The sequence below is a fragment of the Anomaloglossus baeobatrachus genome, chromosome 11 (genome assembly GCF_048569485.1).
Source record: "Anomaloglossus baeobatrachus isolate aAnoBae1 chromosome 11, aAnoBae1.hap1, whole genome shotgun sequence".
In the NCBI taxonomy this organism is placed as follows: domain Eukaryota; kingdom Metazoa; phylum Chordata; class Amphibia; order Anura; family Aromobatidae; genus Anomaloglossus; species Anomaloglossus baeobatrachus.
The window spans coordinates 77,803,545-77,828,140 of record NC_134363.1 but is presented as its reverse complement, the minus strand read 5'-3'; the positions used below and the strand labels follow the sequence as shown (position 1 = coordinate 77,828,140).

At 38.7% G+C, this 24,596-nt stretch overlaps 1 protein-coding gene across 1 annotated transcript in view; it reads left to right on the top strand.

The window, feature by feature from the left end:
- The window catches only part of LOC142257156 (carbonic anhydrase-related protein 10-like), a 1,219,065-nt gene that overhangs the window by 766,601 nt on the left and 427,868 nt on the right, over positions 1-24,596 (top strand). Inside the window, exon 3 of the mRNA XM_075329273.1 lies at positions 16,368-16,510. Within this exon, the coding sequence (XP_075185388.1) occupies positions 16,368-16,510 (143 nt within the window). The remainder of the gene's footprint in view (positions 1-16,367; positions 16,511-24,596) is intronic.

Sequence of the window (24,596 nt, the reverse complement as noted above, 5' to 3'; positions counted from 1 at the left end):
TCTTCCTATTTTGATACAACGCCAAGATAAGTGCACGCCTGGGAGCTGCAGCCTTTAGTCATTGCTATAACTGTGCTGATATTAATACAGGGGGGACCCTACGCCAATTGTTTTATTTATTTATCATCATTATAAGGATGCAGACCGTGTTTGTGATTACAACCAATCATAGATGCTGTCTAAGAAGGCGGGGGCGTGGTCAAACGGCAGACAATCACAGACACCGGTGGAAGGGGAAAGCATTGAATATAGATGAGTGATAATTGTCAGCCCCCGTAAGGCTGCAGCTGTGGGGAGACTCTGTAAGTATGTACTGCTTTTACTCTTTGATATTTTCTTTCTTTTAAAGCCCCCCTACACCATTTTATAACACATCACTTTTGCCTCCCATTGAATTTAATGGGTTCAGCTAGGATCAACTATCAGATCAGCTAGAATTGCTCATCTCTACTTGAATACTCAGGAGAAATTGCACAACAAACTGTATGGTTTATGTTATTCTGTTACCCTAGTGAAAATTAAACATTTGGGGTTAAAGCAACATTTTAGTGGTTAAAAATGTATTATTTCATTATCACGGCTCAACATTATACAATTCTGTGATGCAACTGGTGGTTCATGGTGCTCATCAAACATCTAGATACATTCCGTGAGGCATCTAGTTTCCAAATTTGGGTCGCATGTGGGTAAGTTCCACTGTTTGGGAACATTAGGGGCTCTTCAAATTGCCTCTACAAATGATTCCAGTTAATTTTGCATTCAATAAGTCAAATGGCGCTCTTTTCCTTCAAAGCCCTGTCATACGTCCAACCAGTTGATTCCCTCCATATTTTGGGTACTGCCTTACTCAGGAGAAATTTCTCAGCACATTTTACCATGCATCTCCTTTTACCTTTGTAAAAATGGAATATTCGAGGTTAAAGCTAAATTTTTGTGGTAAAAATATAGATATTTTTTTATTTTCACAGCTCAATGTTGCAAATTCTGTGAATCACCTAGGGAGTCAAGGTGCTCAACAAACATCTAGATAAATTCCTTGAGAGGTCTAGTTTCCATAATGGGGTAACTTGTGGGGGAGCTCCACTGTTTAGGCACATCAGGGGTTCTCAATAGGCAACATAGCGTCCATTAACAATGTCATCTAATTTTACATTAAAAAATTCAAATTGTGCGCCTTTCCTTCTGAGCACAAACAGTAGATTTCCACCACATATGGAGTATCAATGTACTCAGGAGAAATTGCACAACAGTTTGTATGGTGTATTGTTGCTTATTACCCTTGTGAAAATAGAAAATCTGGGCTAAAGTAACATTTTTGTTGGAAAAAGTAACATTTTCATTTTTTCCTTCCACATTGCTTTAGTTCCTGGGAAGCATCTAAAATGTTCATAAAGTTCTTGGATGTGGTTTTGAGCAGTTTTAGGGGTGCAGTTTTTAGAATGGTGTCAACCTTTGGGTATTTTCTTTCACCTAGGCTTCTCAAATTCACTTCAAATGTGATGTGGTCGCTAAAAAAATAATAATTTTATTGATAAAATCAGTTAATGCTTATAGACGTTGAATCCTTCTCACTTTCTAACAAAAAATAATAATTAGTTCTTACTTATTTTGTGTGACATAACTCTCAGATTTAAGGGCATACAAATTCCAAGTTTCAAAATTGTGAAATTTTAACATTTTTTGCAAAATTTCCACTATTTCCACAAATAAATGTAAAAATATTATTTTAATTTTACCACTATCCTGAAGTACAATATGTCAAGGAAAAACTATCTCAGCATCACCTGGATGAGTTGAAGAGTTATAGATTTATAACCTGTCAAAGTGACTGGCCAGAATTGAAAAAAATGGTCTGGTCATTAAAGGTGAAAACCATGCTTAGGGGTAAATTGATTGACCTCTTTACGACCAAGGACATACTGATACATCCTTGATAGCCTCCCTCAGGTTACCGCAGGCTCCGACGGCATGCCCGTGGTAATCCCCACACATCTCTGCTGATCTGATCAGCAGACGTGTAGCTAAAAGGCGTAGATGGATCAGAGATCTACCCACACCAATTATCCCCATAGATTGCACTGTCAAACACTGACAAGGCAATTTAAATGGCAGCGGCGGGAATCACACTGTTCCCCGCCACTATTGGCAACCCCATGAGGCGATCACAGGGCGCCAATGTGCTGTCATGGTATCACAGGGTCAGCTGATGACCCCTGACGCTGCCATGACTCACTTCCTGTGAGAGCCGACAGAGCCCCGGCACTCACAAGGGATGAACGTTTTTGCTGATCAGAGCAATGCTGCTCTGATCAGCAGAAATGCACAGGCAATCGGACAGTGCAGTGATAAACTCCCCTAGGGGGCTAGCAAAATCAATAAAAAATGTAAAAACAAAAGTTTTAAAAAATATGAAAAAAATAAAAAAACTAAAAGTTCAAATCACCCCCTTTTGCCCCATTGAAATTAAAACAGTTAAAAAAAGAAAAAAAATACACCTATTTGGTATCACTGCATTCAGAAAGCCTGATCTTTCAAAATATAAAATCAATTGATCTGATTGTTTTTTGGTTGCGACAACATTTCTTCAAAATTCAATAACAGTCAATCAAAACAATGCAGCTAACAAAAATGGTATACTTAAAAACATTAGCTCAAGACATATAAACTAAGCTGTCCCTGAGCCCCAGATCCTGTAAAATGAGAACAATACAGGTCTTCATAAATGGTGACTAAAGCACTATTCTTTTTTTGGACAAGTGTAACAATTTTTTTCACCCCTTAGATGAAAGTAAAAGTATACATGCTTGGTATCTATGAACTCTTACCAAAGTTAGGCATCATACTTACATGTTAGTTTTTCCATATAGTGAACATAATGAATAAAAAAAACATTATGATATTGCACTTTTTTTTATTACGTTCCCACATTTGGAATTTTTTTTCCCATTTTCCAGTACATTATATGGTAAAACTAATAGTTTCCTTCAAAAGAACAACTTGTCTTGCAAAAAAACTAAGCCTTCATATGGCAATATTGATGGTAAAATAAAAAAGTTATAGCTCTCAGAAGAAAGAAAGTAAAAAACTAAAACGAAAAATGGAAAATCACCCGTTGTCAAGGGGTTAATGGAGATAAGTAACATATACAACATAAATAAAATACATATATGTTTGAACAGGAAAAAAGGGGGATTTGCATATTAGATAATTATGATAATAATTAGAAAGACAAAAAATAATACTAGTGATAGCAATAATTGATTCAATACATGAACAAAAAATGTACATATAGAAATTATATAGACCATACACATGTGGATCTTATTGAAAAGGAGCTGTATTGATATAACACATAACGAGCTCTAAAAAAGACTTCTGAGTGCTGCTACAGTTGTCAAAAAAAGAAGAAAGAAGTTGTCTTAATATGATGCATAATGAGCTGCAGTAGAGACTTAAAAGTGCTGCAAGAGATGTCAAAACAGATTGTATGATGGAATGTTCTAGGGGATCAAAGATATAGTGTTAAGTTAGAAAGAAAAATTAAAAACAATGAGAAGATAAATGATAAAGGCCATGTAATAAAAAGATGAACGTCTAAAGATATGATGCTATACTCATAGTTTCATTAAGTCACAAAGGCTGCACAGTTTGTAGACTCCAGTTCCATCTGGTTTCCAGTTGGGCTAGGATTTCACTGACTTTTCTTCCTCAAATAACCAACTCAATACGATCTGTGCCTTTGACCTTCAAGCCCTGAGGGTCCCATTGATGGTAATTTTTAAAATGTCTGGGCAGGGAGCATAACTGGTTCAAATAAGTTACATCTTTAGCAACTAAGATATCCCTAAAGGGTTACCTTACTCGTACCTTGAGGGCACTTAGTGTTCAGCGCACAAAATGTTTGCACAGGAATGAGTGGCATAATTGATCACTGCTTTTGTGGAACATGTGATAGTTTATTTTATTCTATACCTTTTATTCCCATAAGATGAAAAAATATGCATAGCTCGCTCAATGTTTGTATGAGCTCTGCATTTCCCTCATGATGAAAATTCCCATGTTGGGCCTGTGGATTTGGCAAAGGGCAAGAAAGTATTATTTTGTTCCCATAATGGCTGTGAACCAGGGAATCATTAAGATTTTTTGACTATTTGGTCATCACTGCTGATTTCGAAAGTAAATATTTTTTCAGTAATGAATTTATCGTTAAGATGGGCCAGATTTTTTTTAGATAATAGGTAATGAAATGGAGTGATCATCCTTACCTTATATTTATCCTACAGTTTTGCATGTAATGGTAATCCAAGCAGGTCGAGTGCCTAGATCTATTATAAACATGCTTAATGCATCTGTGCCTATATCCACCTTTATGGTGTCTAGTTTTGACTTCAGCCAGTCTGCGCTCAAAGCTGGCATTTGTTGACCAGAAGCGATGTATTCTTAAAATTGGGTGCCAATTTAATTACTTGAATTAGATGTGACAAGATTGCATAAAGAACAGAGTTGACGGAAGTTTCCTTTTGGAAAGGTCTGTCTATAATATACCACTAGGGTCTTGTTTGATCATTACATCAAAAGAGTCAATGCTATCATAATTGTATTTGTATGTCAGCTACAGTTAACATCATTCCCATTGAGTTGTTAAAAAAAGGCAATCAATTATTTTCTCAATTCGTTCCATGCCATATCAGAAACACATCATTGATGTATCTCATCCAAAAGTGGTAGAGGTCCATTGACATGTATCGATCTGACATGAATAGGCCTCTCTCCCATAGCTTCAGGAACAGATTCACATAGAAAGGTTCAAAGACCGCCTACATGGCTGTCCCCTAGAGCTGAAGGTAGAGGGACCCACAAAAAAATAAAAAAAATTGTGTGTCAGTGCAATTTTAAGGAGCTGAATGGCGAAATTGATTTCTTCTTTAGGTATATTAGATATGGAAAGATAGTACAATACTACTTTTAAGCCTTCTTGATGTTTGGTGTATATAGTAAGAAAAAAATGGCACTTCCTTCGTATATTAGAGAGTATTGGGGTGCACTTCAGGTTCCAAAGCCATATATTACGAGAAGTAAACAAGGCACTCCCAGGGTAGGCTGAAAGGTGTATTTATTTATGTGCACAACAGAAGAGAACGTTTTCGGTCCAACATGGACCTTCCTCAGTGGCACATAAGTGAGAGGAATTCAGCATAAACTGTCAGGCGCGGAATCCACCGCCACATGGGAGCTGCCATCATGTGGCGGTGGATTCCGAGCCTGACAGTTTATGCTGAATTCTTCTCACTTATGTGCCGCTGAGGATGGTCCATGTTGGACCGAAAACGTTCTCTTCTGTTGTGCACATAAATAAATACACCTTTCAGCCTACTCTGGGAGTGCCTTGTTTACTTCTCGATGTTTGGTGTATAGTGATTCAACATCACAGGTAACTAATACATCATCATCGTTGATACGTAAAAAATGGATTTGTGGTAAAAAATCCCTTGTATCATGGCTGTAAAATTGCAAAGTATCCACAAAGAGTTTTAATTTCGACATATTTACAGTGCATATTTATATAGTACTCTATAGTACTGGATAGTATATTTTTTTTACATTTCCAATATATATGTATTAGTCTAGGGGTACAATAAAATAACCAGAATGTCCTAAAATTAAAAACAAATGTGATGGAATATTACACAATTACAGCCTGCTACTACACATAGAAAAATTAGCGTCAATATAACAGTAGCAATAGTAATAAGTCAAATATTTATACAATAATGTCAATGCACAAACAAAATTGGTAGGGCTGAGCCTGGTCAAAACTAAAGAGTAAAGGCCCCGTTACACGCAACGACATATCTAACGATATATCGCCGGGGTCACGAATTCCGTGACGCACATCTGGTATCGTAAGTGACGTCGTTTCGTGTGAAACCAACGAGCGGCCATTAACGATGGAAAATACTCACCAAATCGTCCATCGTTGACACGCTGTTTATTTTCAAAAAATCGTTGTCGTTGATTGTTGAGGACGCAGGTTGGGCATCGTTCCCGAGGCAGCACACATCGCTACGTGTGACACCTCGGGAATGATGAGCTACAGCTTACCTGCGGCCACCGGCAATGAGGAAGGAAGAAGGAGGACAGGATGCTACGGCCGCTCATCTCCACCCCTCCGCTTCTATTGGGCGGCCGCTTAGTGATGCCGCTGTGACGCCTCACGACCCGCCCCCTTAGAAAGGAGTCAGTTCGCCAGCCACAGTGACATTGTTAGGTAGGTAAGTCCATGTGACGGCTCCTAATGATATTGTGCACCACGGACAGTGATTTGCCCATGACACACAAACGACGGGGTTGGGTACGCTCGCTAGCGATATCGCTAGCAATATTGCTGCGTGTAAAGCCACCTTTACAAGTATATGTGACAATGACCCTACTATTCAGGCAATTGTGCATATGGCTGTGATAAGAGTAAACTAATATCTGTATAAGAACTATAGAGTATTTGCAAAAAGGTCAAAAGAACAGTTATCTTTATAGGTATCTGAAAATTTGAAAAATTGTCTAATATTCACAAGAAGTAAATTGTTCTTTAAAAATAATGCTGTTAAATACAATTTTTCATGGACAAAACAGTCCCAGAACCACTGAGATATGTAAAGGCATTCCAAAGTTATTGCTACATAAAGGGGCACATGTCAGATTTGAAGAAGAGGGCTTAGTCCTAATATAGCAAATAGATTGGGTCAATAAGGGATTTACACATTTTGTGAGAAAAAGCTATTATTGGTGCAGCTAATTGCATATATACTGTATGTACTTTGTTTACCTTTATCTATTATTTTTAAACAGTTTTTTTATGTGTAATTCATGGCTTGTTAGTTTTACCCACAAATATATTGCTTTTTTATATAAAATAATTGCTATTTGTCATAAAGTTATATGAAGGTGGAAATGGCTGTCAGCAGCACATCATTAAAACAGCAATTATAAGTTGTCTGCTTTCAATAAAAAAAAACTAATTCTCGCGTTTTCAATTTTTGTTTCCTTGCACTGTTTACCAATTGGATTAATTTATTTTATATTTTAATACATTGGACATTTCTGTACTCAGCAATATCAATATGTGGATTTATTAGTTTTTTAATTGTTTTATTTTAAATGGTTTTATATTTTCACAGTATATTTGAACTTCTGTGATTTTTTTTTCATATTTTTATTTTTTTTTCAATTTTTAACATATTTACTAACTTGAAGTTGCGATCATCCGATCGCTTGTGCTATATAGATCAAGACGTCAGTATCAGCACTGCTCTGTAGCAGAAATCATGATTTCCTATAAATGATGGTTCTCAGCCAGCATTCACAGGAAGATTGTCATGATAGACACAAGGGTCATCAGCTGACTCTTGGATGTTCTGACAACCCATCGACACCCCGTGATTATGTCACAGAAGCACCAATGGGAGCGGGCAATGACACATGTTAAATCCCGTTGTCAGAGATTGATAGAAGGATTTAACTAGTTAAGAAGAGTGGGTAAATCTGCAAACAATCCATGACGGTCAGAGGACCATGACGGCTGATCATCAGCCAAGGCACAGAAAACTCCTTCATCAATTAGGAAAATCTTTATTGGTCCCAGTATACATGAGGGGATAAAAGCAGTGCAATGTTTCAGCCAATGCAGGGCCTTTATCAATCCATAAAAAGATGTACACCAGATATTGTAGTATCCAGTGCCTTGGATACTGGATATTGGATTTTCTTTGCAGCATTTGGAGGACTGTACCAAGCTGCATCAACTGTGGAGTGATGTGTGGGAAACACCTGTCTTACATAAGGTTGATCATCATCCATCATGTGCAGGGAAAGATGTGGGCTAAGTGTGTGAGCCCGCATCAAAGGCTGGGACACAACTGTTTACAAAATTACAGTGCCTTACGAAAGTATTCGGCCTTTTTAAATTTTTCAATCTTTTCCCACATTTCAGGCTTCAAACATAAAGATAAAAATTTAAATTTTATGGTGAAGAATTAACAAGTGGGACACAATTGTGAAGGTGAACGATATTTATTGCTTATTTTAAATTTTTGTAAAAAATAAAAAACTGAAAATTGGGGCGTGCTATATTATTCTACCCCTTTGCTTTCAGTGCAGCAAATTCACTTCAGAAGTTCATTGAGGATCTCTGAATGATCCAATGATGTCCTAAGTGACTGATGATGATAAATATAATCCATCTGTGTGTAATCAAACTCCTTATGAATGCACCTGCTCTGTGATAGTCTCAGTGTTCTGTTTAAAGTGCAGAGAGCATCATGAAGACCAAGGAACAAAACAGGCAGGTCCATGATACTGTTGTGGAGAAGTTTAAGGCCGGATTTGATTGCAAAAAGATTTCCAAAACTTTAAACATCCCAAGAAGCACTGTGAAAGCAATCATATTGAAATGGAAGGAGTATCATACCACTGCAAATCTACCAAAACCCAGCCGTCCCTCAAAAATTTAATCTCAAACAAGGAGAAGACTGATCAGAGATGCAGCCAAGAGGCCCATGATCACTCTAGATGAACTGCAGAGATCTACAGCTGAGGTGGGAGAGTCTGTCCATAGGACAACAATCAGTCGTACACTGCACAAATCTGGCCTTTATGGAAGAGTGGCAAGAAGAAAGCCATTTCTCAAAGATGTCCATAAAAAGTGTTGTTTAAAGTTTGCCACAAGCCACCTGGGAGACACACCAAACATGTGGAAGAAGGTGCTCTGTTTCAGATGAAACCAAAATCGAACTTTTTGGATACAATGTCAAACGATATGTTTGGCGTGAAAGCAACACAGCTCATCACCCTGAACACACCATCCCCACTGTCAAACATGGTGGTGGTAGCATAATGGCTTGGGTCTGCTTTGCTTCAGCAAGGACAGGGAAGATGGTTAAAATTGATGGAAAGATGGATGGAGCCAAATACAGGACCATTCCTAAAGAAAACCTGTTGGAGTCTGCCAAATACCTGAGACTGGGATGGAGATTTGTCTTCCAACAAGACAATGATCCAAAAAATAAAGCAAAATTTACAATGGAATGGTTCACAAATAAACGTATCCAGGTGTTAGAATGGCCAAGTCAAAGTCCAGACCTGAATCTAATCGAGAATCTGTGGAAAGAGCTGAAAACTGCTGTTTACAAACGCTCTCCATCCAACCTCACTCAGCTCGAGCTATTTGCATAGGAAGAATGGGCAAGAATTTCAGTCTCTCGATGTGGAAAACTGATAGACACATACCCCAAGCGACTTGCAGCTGTAATTGCAGCAAAAGGTGGCGATACAAAGTATTAACTTAAAGGGGCCGAATAATATTGCACGCCACAATTTTCAGTTTTTATTTTTTACAAAAATTTAAAATAAGCAATATCGTTCACCTTCACAATTGTGTCCCACTTGTTGTTGATGCTTCACCATAACATTCAAAATTTGTATCTTTATGTTTGAAGCCTGAAATGTGGGAAAAGGTTGAAAAATTCAAGGGGGCCGAATACTTTCGCAATGCGCTGTATATAAATCAAAGATCGTGAAGGGATTAAATAAGATCATCTATCTTATGAGACCTCTGAACAGACAATAGAAACACCTAACTCCAAAACTTGTATTATCTCTTGTTTTGAGTGGTCCAAAATTATATTTATTGTGACTTTTCCTGGAGGACATTTGCTGCTGTGTAGCTACTTCAAAAGAGATTTATAACATGCACTGAACAAAAATATAAACGCTACACTTTTATTTTTGCTCCCATTTTTCGTGAGCTAAACTCAAAGATCCAAGATTTTTTCTATCCTTGACATTTAAAAGTCAGTAATTCTTTGAATGCATTTAATTCTGGTCCGTGTCACACAAACGGCACATGGTTGTCACTTGAATGTTATCCGTGTGACATACATGTTTATTATGGACCCATTGACTTGTATTGGCCCTTGTCACCCGTGCTGACACTAAAAACTTTACATGTGTCTGTGTGAATCACATGAATGCTCATGTGGTTCACACATACACAGGGACCTAGTGAAAACATGGCAATGTTAAAATCAACACCTATTTTAAGTATGAGTATGAACATGTCTCCAGTACATGTGAAAACGAACACCATAAGTGCTGGAAATACGGACGTGTGAAGGGGGCCCTAGATCATTTGTCTCTGAACTGCTTCCAGCGGAGAACATGCCTAGCAGCGTCTCACATATAACACCTGATGACGTGATGCAGTCGGTCAATCGCAGTAGTGCCAGTCATTACCGTTTATGGCAGGCAATCCCCACATGTTCATTGGCTGTCTAAAAGCTGCAAAATATAGAAACAAAATTTCCCAAAGGTGCATATTGAATTTAAAACCGAGTGTGAACAGTCTCCAACACTACCGGCTATACATGGAACCACTCCATAGAGCATACAGACAAAAGGAAAAAGGAGTTTTAATGGTCAATATAAAATTATAAATTTATTTAGACAATGATAAAAGAGTCAATAGTGTCAATACAAACATGACTGAATAATAAAAACGACACATGAAAATTAATGGTGGGAATGGGCACCCTGGGACAGCCCAAAAAGAGAAGCAGATTAGCAATGGAGAGTTCTTTATTCCTCATACAGAATCATGCTGCTATGGAAGCAGTAGTACACATAGAAAGGGGGAATTTCAGAATAACATACCAAAAGTGCTAAGTGCTTAAAGATGTAACAAAGATTTTTTCAGGGTAGAACCAGGGATGCTCACAGACTTCTCCAGATACACTCTCAGACATCTACATACGTTTCGCGTTCAGTCATATGCTTAATCACGAGGAGAGTGCTTAAGGCATCTGCCAGGACCTTTAAATCATCATAGATGCGGTCACATGACCGCTGTAATAGCCAATAATGTCCATTTGGCGGTGCATGTGCACTGGAGATATCCATCCAGACCACCCCCCATCAGCATCACGACCCCACCATGTGCACGGACCCATGGCGGTACCATGGAAACCATGCAATTCTAAGGTCAAATAGACGCTGCCTGGGGAGCAGGGAGGGTATTAGCTACAGGAGCATGCACACAATAATGACATTATACAATGTGAAAAAGAAAGAAATGAGTCTGCAGTACCTATCAAATCCTCTAACAATGTGGCCTTGTTATACATTTTACATAAATATGACATACAAAAATAGATGCAGAAAATTCTTTCTCAAATATCCTTTTGAGTCAGTCCGGTTTGTAAAAATGCTGCCGGAAGTCAGATTCCTTTCTTTACAAAAAAACTATGAGGTGATGATGTAATGGGGGCCTCAAGAGTCCATGGATGTCAACAGTATTCATTCTTTTCTTTTTCTTTTATTTCCACAGTGGGGATTTTCAACAGGTCTCACACTGTATAGCATCCATAGTTTAACAAGGGCCAATGTGTTTATCATAGAGTGGTCATTAATCACATTCCATAGGAACTGGCAGAGACAAAGCATTGATTTAGAGATATAGACAATCACAGTTAAAATCATACAAAAATAAAAAACTTGGTAATGAAGAGAATCGTTTTGAGGATAGTATAGCAATATTCACAGAAAAGAGGCAAAACTAAGGCTTTCATTCAAACTGTTAGGATTCATAGTCCCCAACGTAACAATCCACCATGCTGCTCTTTGAGACTCATTTCTTCCTTTTTCACATTGTATATAATGTCATCATTGTGCGCTTGGTCCTGTAGCTAATACCCTCCCTGCTCCCCAGGCAGCGTTTATTTGACCTTAGCATTGCTCAGTTTCCATGGTACCGCCATGGGTCGCAGCACATCGGAGGGTCCTTAAGTTGATGGGGTGTGGTCTGGATGGATAGCTCCAGTGCACATGCGCCACAAAATGGACATTATTGGCTAATACAGCGGTCATGTGACCGCATCTATGATGATTTAAAGGTCCTGGCAGATGCATTGAGCACTGTCCTCATGATTAAGCATATGACTGAACGTGAAATGTACTGTATGTAGATGTCTTAGGGTTCATCTGGAAAAGTCTGTGAGCATCCCTGGTTCCACCCTGAGAAAATCTTTAAGCACTTAGCACTTTTGGTATGTTATTCAGAAATTCCCCCTTTGTTTGCGTACTACTGCTTTCATAGAAGCATGATTCTGTATGAGGAATTCAGAACTCTCCATTGTTAATCTGTTTCTCTTTTTGGGCTGTGTCCCAGGGTACTCATTCCCACCATTAATTTTCATGTGTCGTTTTTATCTTTTGTACTATTCATTCATATTTGTATTGATAATATTGACTCTTTTATCAGTGTATAAATAAATTTGTAATTTTATATTGACCATCAAAACTCCTTTTTTTCTTTTGTCTGTAAGCTGCAAAATATGTGGGGCAGGGACTCGAGCATGGCGCCGCGTGATACATGATTGATTAATGAACTTATCTGAGCACCCTGATGCTCAATCAATAGAAATAAGCAGACTCATGGATATTCAGGTTCGATAAACACACAGACTAAGAAAGAAAGATCTGTTCGGGAGCGAACTTGATCTCAATTTCACCCTTGACAATGAACCCCATACAAGTCAATGGGGACGAGAAGTTCTGTGCTATAAAATAGTTTTAGTAAGGGCTAGAGGGCTACAAAAGGAAGCAAAATGGTGGTAAAAGCAGGAAAGTTATACATACCACGATTCCTGAAATATATAACACTGGCCTCACACTCTTATCCAGGCCCGCTCATTAAGTTTCAGGAATATTCACTGTTTTCCCCACCCATCTATTGTGCCAGCTGCTGTGATTTGTTGCAGCCTGCTACACATCCCCCCAACCTTTTTGTCAGCGTCTGTGATCAGTTGCAGTCAGTTTGCTATATGGTAGTAGAAAGAGATCTAAATGATTTTAAACAATGATATGAGCTCCCTCCCTATTTTTAATAACCATTGGGGGTAAAACAGATGGCTACAGACTGGAACTCCCAGTGATCTGCTTTACTGTGGCTGGCTATCAAAAATATAGGGGATCCTATGCCATTTTTAAAATTATTTAAATAAAATTAGTGTTCCCACCATTTTTTATATCCAGCCACAGTAAAGCTGACAGGTGGGTGCTGATATGATTGAGGTGGGAAGAGCCATGGTTCTTGGTCCCTTCCAGCCTAAAAATAGCAGCCCGCAGCACACCAGAAGTGGTGCATCTATTTGATATAACAATAGTTTTGCTTTGCCCAGCTCTTCTAGACTGTCTTGGTGTGGTGGAAATCAGGATAATATATGGGGTTGATGTCAGCTGTGATTTGTCACAATACTTGAAAATGTCTATAATGGGGCCAAAAATGCTCAATCAGGAAAATCTTGCTAATTGGCTGCTCTGCAACCTTAAAACAAGCTTTATTTGAATGACAAACCCAAAGCCCAAACAGAATCTCAACGTACACGTAAAAGTCTGTGTTCAGATCTGAGACCCAGACACCCAGTGTTCGGTACGAACCCCAAACTTTACAGTTCAGTTTCACTCATCCTTAGCTATCAAGTATGCAGAAGTGGTGATGATGCTCGTTCATCACTAATGCTTTTTTCTTGCAGGTATTTTTCTGTTATGTGTCTTTTAAATAATTCCCCTAATTTTTCTAAGCAATTTTTTTAATCCAGGCCTAGGCTAAAGATTGGGAAGATAAAAGGCTGTGGTACAGCACTTATTAGTCACTAAAGCTGGGTTCACACATAGCGACAGCGACAATGACGTCGCTGTTACGTCACCATTCTCTGTGACGCAACAGCGACCTTGTAAGCCGCTGTTATGATCGCTACTTAGCTGTCAAACACAGCATAAGCAGCAGCGATCATAACAACACGCGTCGCTGTGCTACATGTGCAGAGAGCAGGGAGCCGCGCACACTGCTTAGCGCTGGCTCCCTGCACTCCTAGCTACAGTGCACATCGGGTTAATTACCCGATGTGTACTGCAGCTACATGTGCAGAGAGCAGGGAGCCGCGCACACTGCTTAGCGCTGGCTCCCTGCACTCCTAGCTTCAGTACACATCGGGTTAATTACCCGATGTGTACTGCCGCTATATGTGCAGAGAGCAGGGAGCCGCACACACTGCTTAGCGCTGGCTCCCTGCCCTCCTAGCTACAGTACACATCGGGTTAATTACCCGATGTGTACTGCAGCTACATGTGCAGAGAGCAGGGAGCCGGCACTGGCAGCGAGATCGGCGGACGCTGGTAACGAAGGAAAATATCGGGTAACCAGGGAAAGGTCTTCCCTTGGTTACCCGATGTTTACTCTGCTTACTGCAGCTGCCAGATGCCGGCTCCTGCTCCCTGCTCGCTTCATTTCGTCACTCTCTCGCTGTCACACACAGTGATGTGTGCGTCACAGCAGGAGAGCGACGACCAAAAAATGAAGCTGGACATTCAGCAACGAGCGGCGACCTCACAGCAGGGGCCAGCTTGTTGCTGGATGTCACACACAGCGACAGCGACGGGATGTCGCTGCTACGTCACAGAAAATGGTGACGTAGCAGCGATGTCATTGTCGTCGTCGCTGTATGTGACACCACCTTAACTCACATGTTTGGTGAGAGTAATCGAGCCAGGAAGCCAATCTGAACTAAAGATCTCCAGTGGTCTAGACACCATGATAGATGCAGAAATTAACATACAAAGTTGATAAGACAGTAAGTAGTACAAGGCAAGATAGTCACCCTCAAGTGCTGGCCACTGAATGCATCATTTATAAAATGCAAAGTCAAACCAGTTTGGTGTGGAACACAGGCCTAGGCAGGTTAATTTTTACTAGGTCCTATGCAGGAAATTTCAGTTGTTTTCTTGGACCTAGTGATAGTAACAAAATGGGCTATCTGATCACAACAGACTCAAGGATATTTTTTGGACTACCTTTAATTTTATAACCTTGAAATGTATGTCAGTATGCTGTTGTATAAAATGGCTGTTAATTACTATGGTTACTATCCTATTATACGGTGAGGTCATTTTGGCCATTTCTAGGGCTGTGTTTGTGATAGAGCTTGAAATAGGTTGAATACAATTCAAAGAGACCTTAATGTGTCACACACACATCTTTTCAGGGCAGTTGAAGACTATTTTGTATTTGTGATTCAGGGTCAATTAATTTGGTAATGAAAAAATGGTTTTGAAACATTTATCAAAGCTGCTGAATTTAAATTTTAAAATATTTGCTCAACACATTTTAGTAAACAAAGCCTTGTAACAGTTGCTAACCAAAGAGTAAAGGCCCCTTTACACACTGAAACTTTCTAGCGATCCCACCAGCGATCCCAACCTGGCCGGGATCGCTACAAAGTCTCTGGTGAGCTGTCAAACAGGCAAACCTGGCCAACGACGCAACAGCGATCCGGACCTGCAGAACGACCTAGCTAGTCATTGGGGACGTCGTAAAGCAGCTTTTTGAAAGGGAAGTCGCTAACGAAGTCGCTGTAAAGTCCCCTTTACACACTAAAACTTTGCTGCACAGCGGGAAACAAAGGACCAAAGAATGGTCCTGAACGATTTGTAGCGATCACAACTTCACAGCAGGGGCCAGGTCGCTGATGTGTTTCACACACTGAAATGTCGCTGGGGAGGTCGCTATAACGTCACAAAACCGGTTACGTTACAGCAATGTCGTTTGCGATGTTGCAGTGTGTAAAGCCACCTTTAGGGAAATCTTGCTCGTTTGGACACTTATTGTCTATTGTCCTCAATATCATTCATTTCCTGTCTTACCATCATTATGATGCTGGGTTTTGTCACCTAGGGCAAAAAGACATCATGTTCCAGGTGCATGGGTCAGATAGTTTCCCAAAATTTTCTTTTTCCGCATTAAATCTTGCTCTTTATAAGACTGGAACCCCTCTCTCCAAGACCCATATTTGATTAGCCTCAATGGTTTGTATTTTCTGACAAATAGACCTTTCTTTTTAATATGATTTACCCATAGACACATATACAGGACACGGTACTTTTCCATCATTCATATCAAACCAAGATGTTATTCATTGCATATGAAACTTGTAACTGAACTTGAGAAAATGTATGTATAATAACAACAATATTTCAATTTGTAAAGTTAAAATCTAAAAAAAACCTTAATTGAATACAATTATAATGCATTTGTAAATTTTTATTGGGGGGGTCATTTGTACATGTTTAACATTTCAATCAAAAATCTTCATGTCAAACTTCTAGAAATAAAAGACTATATTCTAAGATTGCTTTTATTGAATTTTGTTTTGTTTTTTAATCAAAATTCCACCTTCATGTAAAAAATGTAGTTTAAAATGAATGAAATTAGTTATTTTACTTCTTAACCAACAAAAAAATTGCACTTAAATCTATTACAGGTCCTGCATTTTGGGGCCTGGTGAACTCCGCATGGAATTTATGTACAATTGGAAAGAGACAATCTCCTATCAATATTAACACCAGCCAAATTATCTTTGACCCCTTTTTACCCCCCCTTAAGCTAAGCTTGGAAGAAAAGAAGGTAATTTATTTTGTTTTTGTGTTTTTTGTTTGCCTTCTCTATTTTGGTTTGTTCAATAATCTGGAAAAAGCGGTTTATATGACATAATGAGGCCAGTTTGAATGCAGTATGTATTCACATTTTTTCGAGCTTCATACATACCAAAACTAATTTGGTATTCCTAGTAGCATCTAAAAGATCTGATATACTGACAGGCTGTGTGAAGAGCATATCTGCTTTAAAGATATATCAGTTATACCTTTGAAAAAATGTTACAGTTTATATATAGATATTAAATTTACATTAAAATACTATGCAAATACTTTGCTTCACTCATTTTGTACTGATCCTAAGTTACATTCCCTATTCATCCCTAGCAAAATTAGAAAAATTTTAAAGTGAATATTCATCCTTGAAAACCATTTCTTTTTTTTATAACGTTCAAATAAATGAAACATTATGAATGATGTCTTAATATAAATATAGTCAGGCAAAGCTCCAAATATTGCCATCCCCACAAAAAAGAGTGTGTCTTCCTTTCCTACACAAATGGCTTTGATGTGTGAATGTGTGGTCGGAACAGTATCATAGCAGCATGGTAACATATCAAGACAGAGACAGTAAAATATGTAACAACAGTTCATTTGACTTCAAATTGGGAAGATGAACACAAACCGTAACGTCCAGGGGTCATAGTGGACACAGGGTGTTCATGTCTTGGACTCAAACATGGGCGTTTAAAAAAGTGTATGTCTAAGTTTGGAGTTTAGTTATTGTTGTATATTAATGAAGTTTGTAGCAGCCAATCAATACGTTTTATTGCACGCAGAAGTTGCCTGTACGCTGCTGTGAATAATAAAGAAAAAAATGAATAAAAATTATGTGGGTTCCCACCTATTTTTGATGATCAGCACAGGTGAAACAGAAAGCTCAGACTGGAACCCTCAGCTGTCAGCTTCAGCTTGGCTAGCTAGCAAAAATAGTGGGGGATCCCAAGCTGTTTTTAAAATTATTGAAATAAATATGGCATGGGGTCCCCTTTATTTTTGATAACCAGGCAAGGTAAAAGAGACAGCTCAGAGCTGCTATTATAAGATTGTGTGTGTTTCTGGTTATTTGCACCTACTAGCCTAAAATTAGCATCCATTAGATGCACCAATTCTTGTGCTTATCCTGGCTCTCCCCAATTGCTCTGGTGCAGTGGCAATTGAGGTAATACTTTTGGGGTTGATGCCAGCTGTGAATTGACAGCTGGCCTCAAGCCCATATGTTAGTAATGGAGAGGCATCTATCAGACACTCCCATTACTAACTCAGTAAGTGGAGAGTAAAAAATACAGACACAAGAATGAAAAGCTTTATTTCACTTCACATGCTCTCATTCAACAATTTATTGACTAAAAAAACCCTTGAAGTTCCAACATAATCTAATTGGTGAATATAGGTGGGACTGCTGGAGTGGTGCTTTAAATGTAAGTCCACTCTCTCCTGTATTATACTCAAATGCTTCATCTTTTTTCAGCATTGCTCTAGTCAGTTTCCTGTGGTGGAGCCATGTTGTTGTTTTTTTAATTATTTAATGAAATATTCAGTAAAAACAGTCTAGGGTCCTCTCTAATTTTTAAAAACCAGCTAAATTAAAGTTGACAGCTGAGGGGTGCAGCATGCAGTTGTCTTTTTTACCTGCACTGGTTATCAAAAATAGGTAGGACACCATATAATTTTTTTTATTTAGACCTTATCCACATTTGTTTTCAAGGCAATTTCTCCCATTTTGGTTCCTTTTGCAGCCCCCTAGTCCTTACTACAACCATTTTAGAGCCATTTTACAGCACAGAAATTTGGATCTCCATTCACTTATAAGAAATTCGGGGTCAAGTGTGGGTGAACTCCAGGTTTCGAACCAAACTTTTAACTAAAGCTTGACCTAATTCGTAGAATCTGAGCTTCCACAGGTCCTCTCACCTCTAATCAATGAGAGGAAAAGGTAAGCTTCTTCCATGAACACTCCTCCACATTGAAATTGCAACACCCAATAAGGAAAAGTAATAAAATTATGGGAAACATAGGATGGATAGACATATTAAATGCTATACAAATAGGAAAAAAGGAAATAATAAAATGAGATGTTTTGAAAATATTTAGTGTCAATTTTGATCACTATACCTAGAAATATAGACACTTACTTGTCTTGACTGCTATGAATTAGATAATTAATCATTATCTAAGGAATGTTTTGTAGAGCTGAATGTACCTCAATATGGTGTTCAATGACCTCCCACCAACAATCTAACAGGCTATCATGTTGCATATCAAGATGGCAATAGAGGCTGGAATGGAAGTATATCTTTTTCAGAGGCCCGACTTTTGTCTCCAATGCAATGATAGTCAGAGATTGGCTTGGAGCCCAGACTAGCCATGCCATGAAGAGTCCTTCATGAGATAACACTGATGCTACTGCCAGCATTTTGGTGTAAGCTGGAATAATGTACTGTATGCTAGCCGGACACATCTAGTCTTCATTCAAGGAACATTAACAGAATTGTGTTACATTGAATTGGTAGTGAAAGCAGTGGTATGGTCAATTTTTCAAAGTGTCCCAAGAGCCATTTATCAGGCTACTGTGAACAACCTGCATTGCCTAAATGTCATAACATTGTCTGCAGCATCTCCAATCGAACATATCTTGGATGTCATTGGTTGGCAATTGCAATTGGAGCTGCCAGCAGCAAATCTTGACGATATGCATTCACAAGTGCATTTGTCACATGGTGCCTGACTAAAAACTCACCAAATGTTGGGAATATTTCTGACGTTGTTTACACTGCAGAGTCAGACACTCCCCATGATGCTGCTTTTGAATTGCACAGACAAGCTTGGGCTTGACCAACTGTGCTCTTGTTAGTAATTGAGTTTGCAGGAGTTAATGTCTGCTATTCTGTGTACTACTGCTTGAGTCAAATGTTGAGACCTATCAGAGTCGCCTCCGTCCTTTTTAAGATGGTGTCACATGTTGATGATATCTTTATGTGATCTCAGTCCCTGAGCTTTAATATTCAGTTGCAGGTGAACTTATGAGTGTTGTTTGGTGTGTTGTGGAAATACTCATGTTGTCTGATTATTTCCTCCCTTTCTTCAGTTGCCTCTTGAGCACAAACTGTCTATGCCTCTGTGAGTGATTGCTGTGAGTTTCAGTTTCGATTTTTCCCCATCGTTTTATTTGTGTAGCATTAATCACTCCTATCCCAGCCCTCACCAGGGTGGAGGGAGGAGGGCCACTATATCAGGGTTGTTAAGGAGCTAAGGTTAGGAAGGAGGCCCAAACATCATCACTTTCAGATGTATCCTTGGAAAAAGGCTCAGCCTGGGTTCTCCTAGCCTGAGAGCCAGTTTAGACTCCCCTGTTCCTAGTGATCCCCTCACATGCATTCATGACCACTCACAAGAAAGCCAACAATAACCGTAGCATGGCAAGCGTATACTTGTAAGTGCATGTATAGGTGCAAGTGGATTATATTCTCAATGTCGAAAAAATTTAGATGTTTTGAAAAATTGTTTCAATATTTTCATTTATTGTACATCACTAACATTTTATTGATCCTTTGTCAAAATTCCATGACTTTTCCTTCCTGTTGTTGCAACTTCAATAATGAGGTGTGTAAGTTAAAAAAAAAAAAGACAAAATGCAGAGTGGATGTGCTTATTGGTTTTCGTTTTGCTGGGTCATCCTGGTTAGATTAGTTTGTACCTGAAAAAATTAACTGACCCTGTATCTGCACAACGTTTACTCAGTGGTTTGCACTATTCAGGTATTTCAATATGGCTAAAATAATTTTCACCAATTACAATACACCACATAGCATTTTAAAAAACTTTCATTGAACATCTTCCACAATCTGGATTGACAAAGAAACACTTGGAACATGCCAATCATAGGAAGTCTGAATTAATATATGTATTAAAGCTGATTTATTAATACTTTTTAGAATAGCGCTGTGGAAATACAATTGTTATTCAGTAAGTTGAATTTCAATTAAAAGTATTCATTTCCAAGAGCTAAAATTTCTGCTGCATTGGAAAACCATATTCAATATCTCTTGTTTGCTTGATAAATTAGAAAATATTGATTTATAAAGGTCATTGAACGGAACAATATATTCTTAGCAATATTATCAATATAGTCATCGATAGTTCAATAGCTAATGGATTTGTGAGGGAAAGGTTGATAGGTCTTGGACAAAACAGAATTAGAAAATTAAAGAGAAATAGACTAACAATCATTTCAAAGTTGTTTCTTTAAAATGGATCAAATAGGGTAAACTTTAGGGATGATCGAATACCCTATTATTTGCTCCGCTGAATATCCGACGAATACCTCACAGTTATTCGAGTATTCGCGAATATTCGGCCCCTAATGTAAGTCTATGGGAAAACAGAATAATTTTATGTTGGACCCATTGGTGAGTTGTGGTGACTGAGGAAGAGGCTGAAATGGATGGGAAAAGGCAGAAACAGTATGGGCACAGCCTACAGAAGGTGCCTCACTGTATTTCTGCCCCCTCTCGATTCATCCAAGATGACAGGACGCACACTAACGCGCCACCCGCATTCACCCTCCTCCTCTGATTTCTGTTGCATGTGCCATGATACATGCAACAGAAAACTACTCCCCGGGTCCAGCTAGGTCACCACCCATATCCCCCGGTATCTCCCAGTGTTCCCCTGCTGTTTTTACCTTTTTGCAGCGCTGATCCCCCGATCCCTCCCCCTTCACAATGAACGCTATATGCACATGCGCAGAGCGCGGCTGTCAGCTCAGCTCAGCTTCCTGTGTTCCGTGAGAATGCCTGTGGAGCTGCGCTGACTGCACGCACTCTGCTGCTGTGACCCGGGGAGGGTAGGTGAGGATTCTTTGCACCCACACACCTCACATGGAGGGTCTGCACCCCTAGAGAATGGGGGACACGTTCCCTGCCCCCCATATTCTAGAAGGTCCAGAGTCGTCGTGGGACTTCCAAAATGGATTACAGGAGATTTGTTTTTCTTTACATTAAATTGGTAAAAGGGAATGTTTTGGGGAGTGTTTTTACAAATAATTTTTTTTGTCTGCTATTTTTTTTTCTACTTTTATTACTGACAGTTTGTGATGTCGGGTATCTGATAGACGCCATGACATCAACAACTGCTGGGCTTGATGTCAGGTGACATTACACATCGGGTATCAACTCGATTTATTACCCCGTTTGCCACCGCATCAGGGCAACGGGATGAGCTGGGGCAAAGCACCAGGATCTGCGCATCTAATGAATGCATCACTTCTGGGGCGGCTGCGGCCAGCTATTTTTAGGCTGGGAAGGGCCAATAACTATCGACCTTCCCACCCTGAGAATACCAGACCACAGCTGTCCACTTTACCTTGGCTTGTGAACCAATTTGGGAGGTACCCCCTTTTTTTATTTATTTATTTATTTATAAATAATTATAAAAAAGAGCCTGGGGCCCCTCCAAATTGGATCCCCAACCAAGGTAAAGCTGCCAGCTGTGATCTACAGGCTGCAGCCATCTGCTTTATCCTAGCTGGCTATCAAAAATGGGGGGGGACCCCACGTCGCTTTTTTTTTTAATTATTTATTGTTTTGGCTAAATATAAGGCTAAGCACCCTTTAGTGCCACATGAAAGTCACTAAAGAATGCAGGGAGGTGGGACATTATATATGTGTCTGCCTGTCTATCTATCCACCTATCCTTTTTATCTATCTATCTCTCTATCTATCCATTATCTATCCATTATCTATCTATCTTTCTATCTATCCCTCTATCTATCCCTCTATCTATCCATTATTTATACATCTAACTAACTATCCCGCCATCTATCTATCTATCCATTATCTATCTATCCATCTATCTATCCATCATCTATCCATTATCTATCCATTATCTATCCATTATCTATCCATTATCTATCCATTATCTATCCATCTATCCATCTATCCCTCTATCTATCTATCTATCTATCTTTCTATCCCTCTATCTATATACTTTAAAAGCAATAAAAATATTTTGTCAGACTCCCAAACATATATGAGTTTATCGGGGGATCCCACTATTTTTTTCAGAACTAAATTGGATAAATTATTGGAAGAGGGACTAACAGAAGGAATTTTTTCACAAATTTTTTTTGACTTTTTAAAAGTAGATATTCCTGTAGTCCCTCTTTACCATGCGCTCCCAAAAATCCATAAAGAGATATTTCCACCTCCCTTTAGCCCAATAATATCTGGCATTGGATCATTGGGAGAAAAACTAGGAGCCTGTATTGACCACTACTTACAGCCCTCGGTGAAAAATCTTCACTTATCAACAATCTTGACTCTATTACATGGCAACAAAACTACATGTGGTTACATGTGATATAGTAAATCTTTATCCATCAATACCATACCACGTGGCTATTGATTGTATGCATAAATTTCTTAGACAACATAGCTCTTATTCTATCAATGTCCAAGATTGCATTGTCTCAGGAATTAATTTTTTATTAACCCATAACCATTTCACCTTTGACAACAATTTTTATCTACAGAAATGTGGAGTTAGCATGGAGGGAAAATTTTCACCCTCTTTAGCTAATATTGTAGTGGCCATTTTTGAAGAGTTTGTTTTCAACGATAATATTTTTTTTTCTGATAAAATCGCATTCTACACTCGTTACATCGATGACTTATTGCTGATTTGGAAAGGCGATACAAAGGAGATTTTTTATTTTGCTCAATATCTAAATCAAAATTCATTTAATCTACAATTCACCTACCATACACATCCTACCAGCATTAATTATCTCGATGTAACGTTAAACGGGAATGAAAACAAAATTGACATATACCCTTTCAAAAATGACACTGACTCCAACTCCATTTTACAAGCCCACTCATGCCACCCTCCCCATACCATCAAAAATATTCCCCTAGGAGAACTTATTAGGGCCAAACGGAATTGTTCCAAATCTGACATATTTTTGGAAGAATCTTCCATATGTACACGTCTGAAACAAGGGGCTATCCAGATTGGTGCCTTGATCGAGCACAATCTATAGTAAAGGATATTAATAGAACAGATCTCTTCAAATGTAAAAAGTCTGATGGCAATAAATATTTTGACAAAATTACATTTGCTACGGCCTACTCCCCGCAATTCAATGATATTGTAAAAATCATTAGAAAATACTTAAATCTTCTACACCAAGATAACAACTTAAGTCAAATCCTCAATAGGTGTTCCATCAATTTTGTTGCCAAATGGGCTATTAATATATAAAATCTGTTGGCTCCTAGTTTTGTTACCAGCAATAACTCACTGAATACTAGCAAAAATAATAAAAATTAGCTCTCATGTACTGGGTTCTACGGCTGTGGTCACAATCAGTGCATTTCTTGCAAGCATGTTAAAAAAGTAAAACGTTCACTTCTATTACCACCGGGTAATCTTATGACATATAAGACTTTATTAACTGTAATACACCAAATGTCATATATCTGATTGAATGCATGGCCTGCAGAATCCAGTACGTGGGATGCACCAGGGGCCCTTTAAAAAAACGCATCAGACGGCATATGTCTGATGCGTTAAATCCAACAGCTGTCAATGTGTCTGCAGTGACCAAACATTTTGTTTCTATACATAATAGAAACCTTGATTCTCTTGTTTTTTCGGGTATTGATAAGGTCTATAAACCCATGAGAGGGGGAGACCTTCAAAGAAAATTTTTTAACAGGGAATCTTTTTGGATCTTTAAATTGGGTACCCGGGTTCCACATGGTATGAACTTTAGAAAAGACCTTATCATTCAGTATTCATAAGAGAAAATTCCTCTTCCCAATTCCCCACCCCTCTCCTGGATCTAATAAAAGTTATATATACATCCAATATTTGATCCAATTATAGATAATGGGAAATAGATGAGATAGAGGTGGCATTGGGGAGAGACATTTTCTCTTTCTCTATATATTATGTGATTGTATCTTACTGTTCTCCCCTTTTTTGCATATACTTCTTTGTCTGCAATATAAACCTTACTAATTTTTGTTTTTCATCTCTTCCGCTGCTGTTTT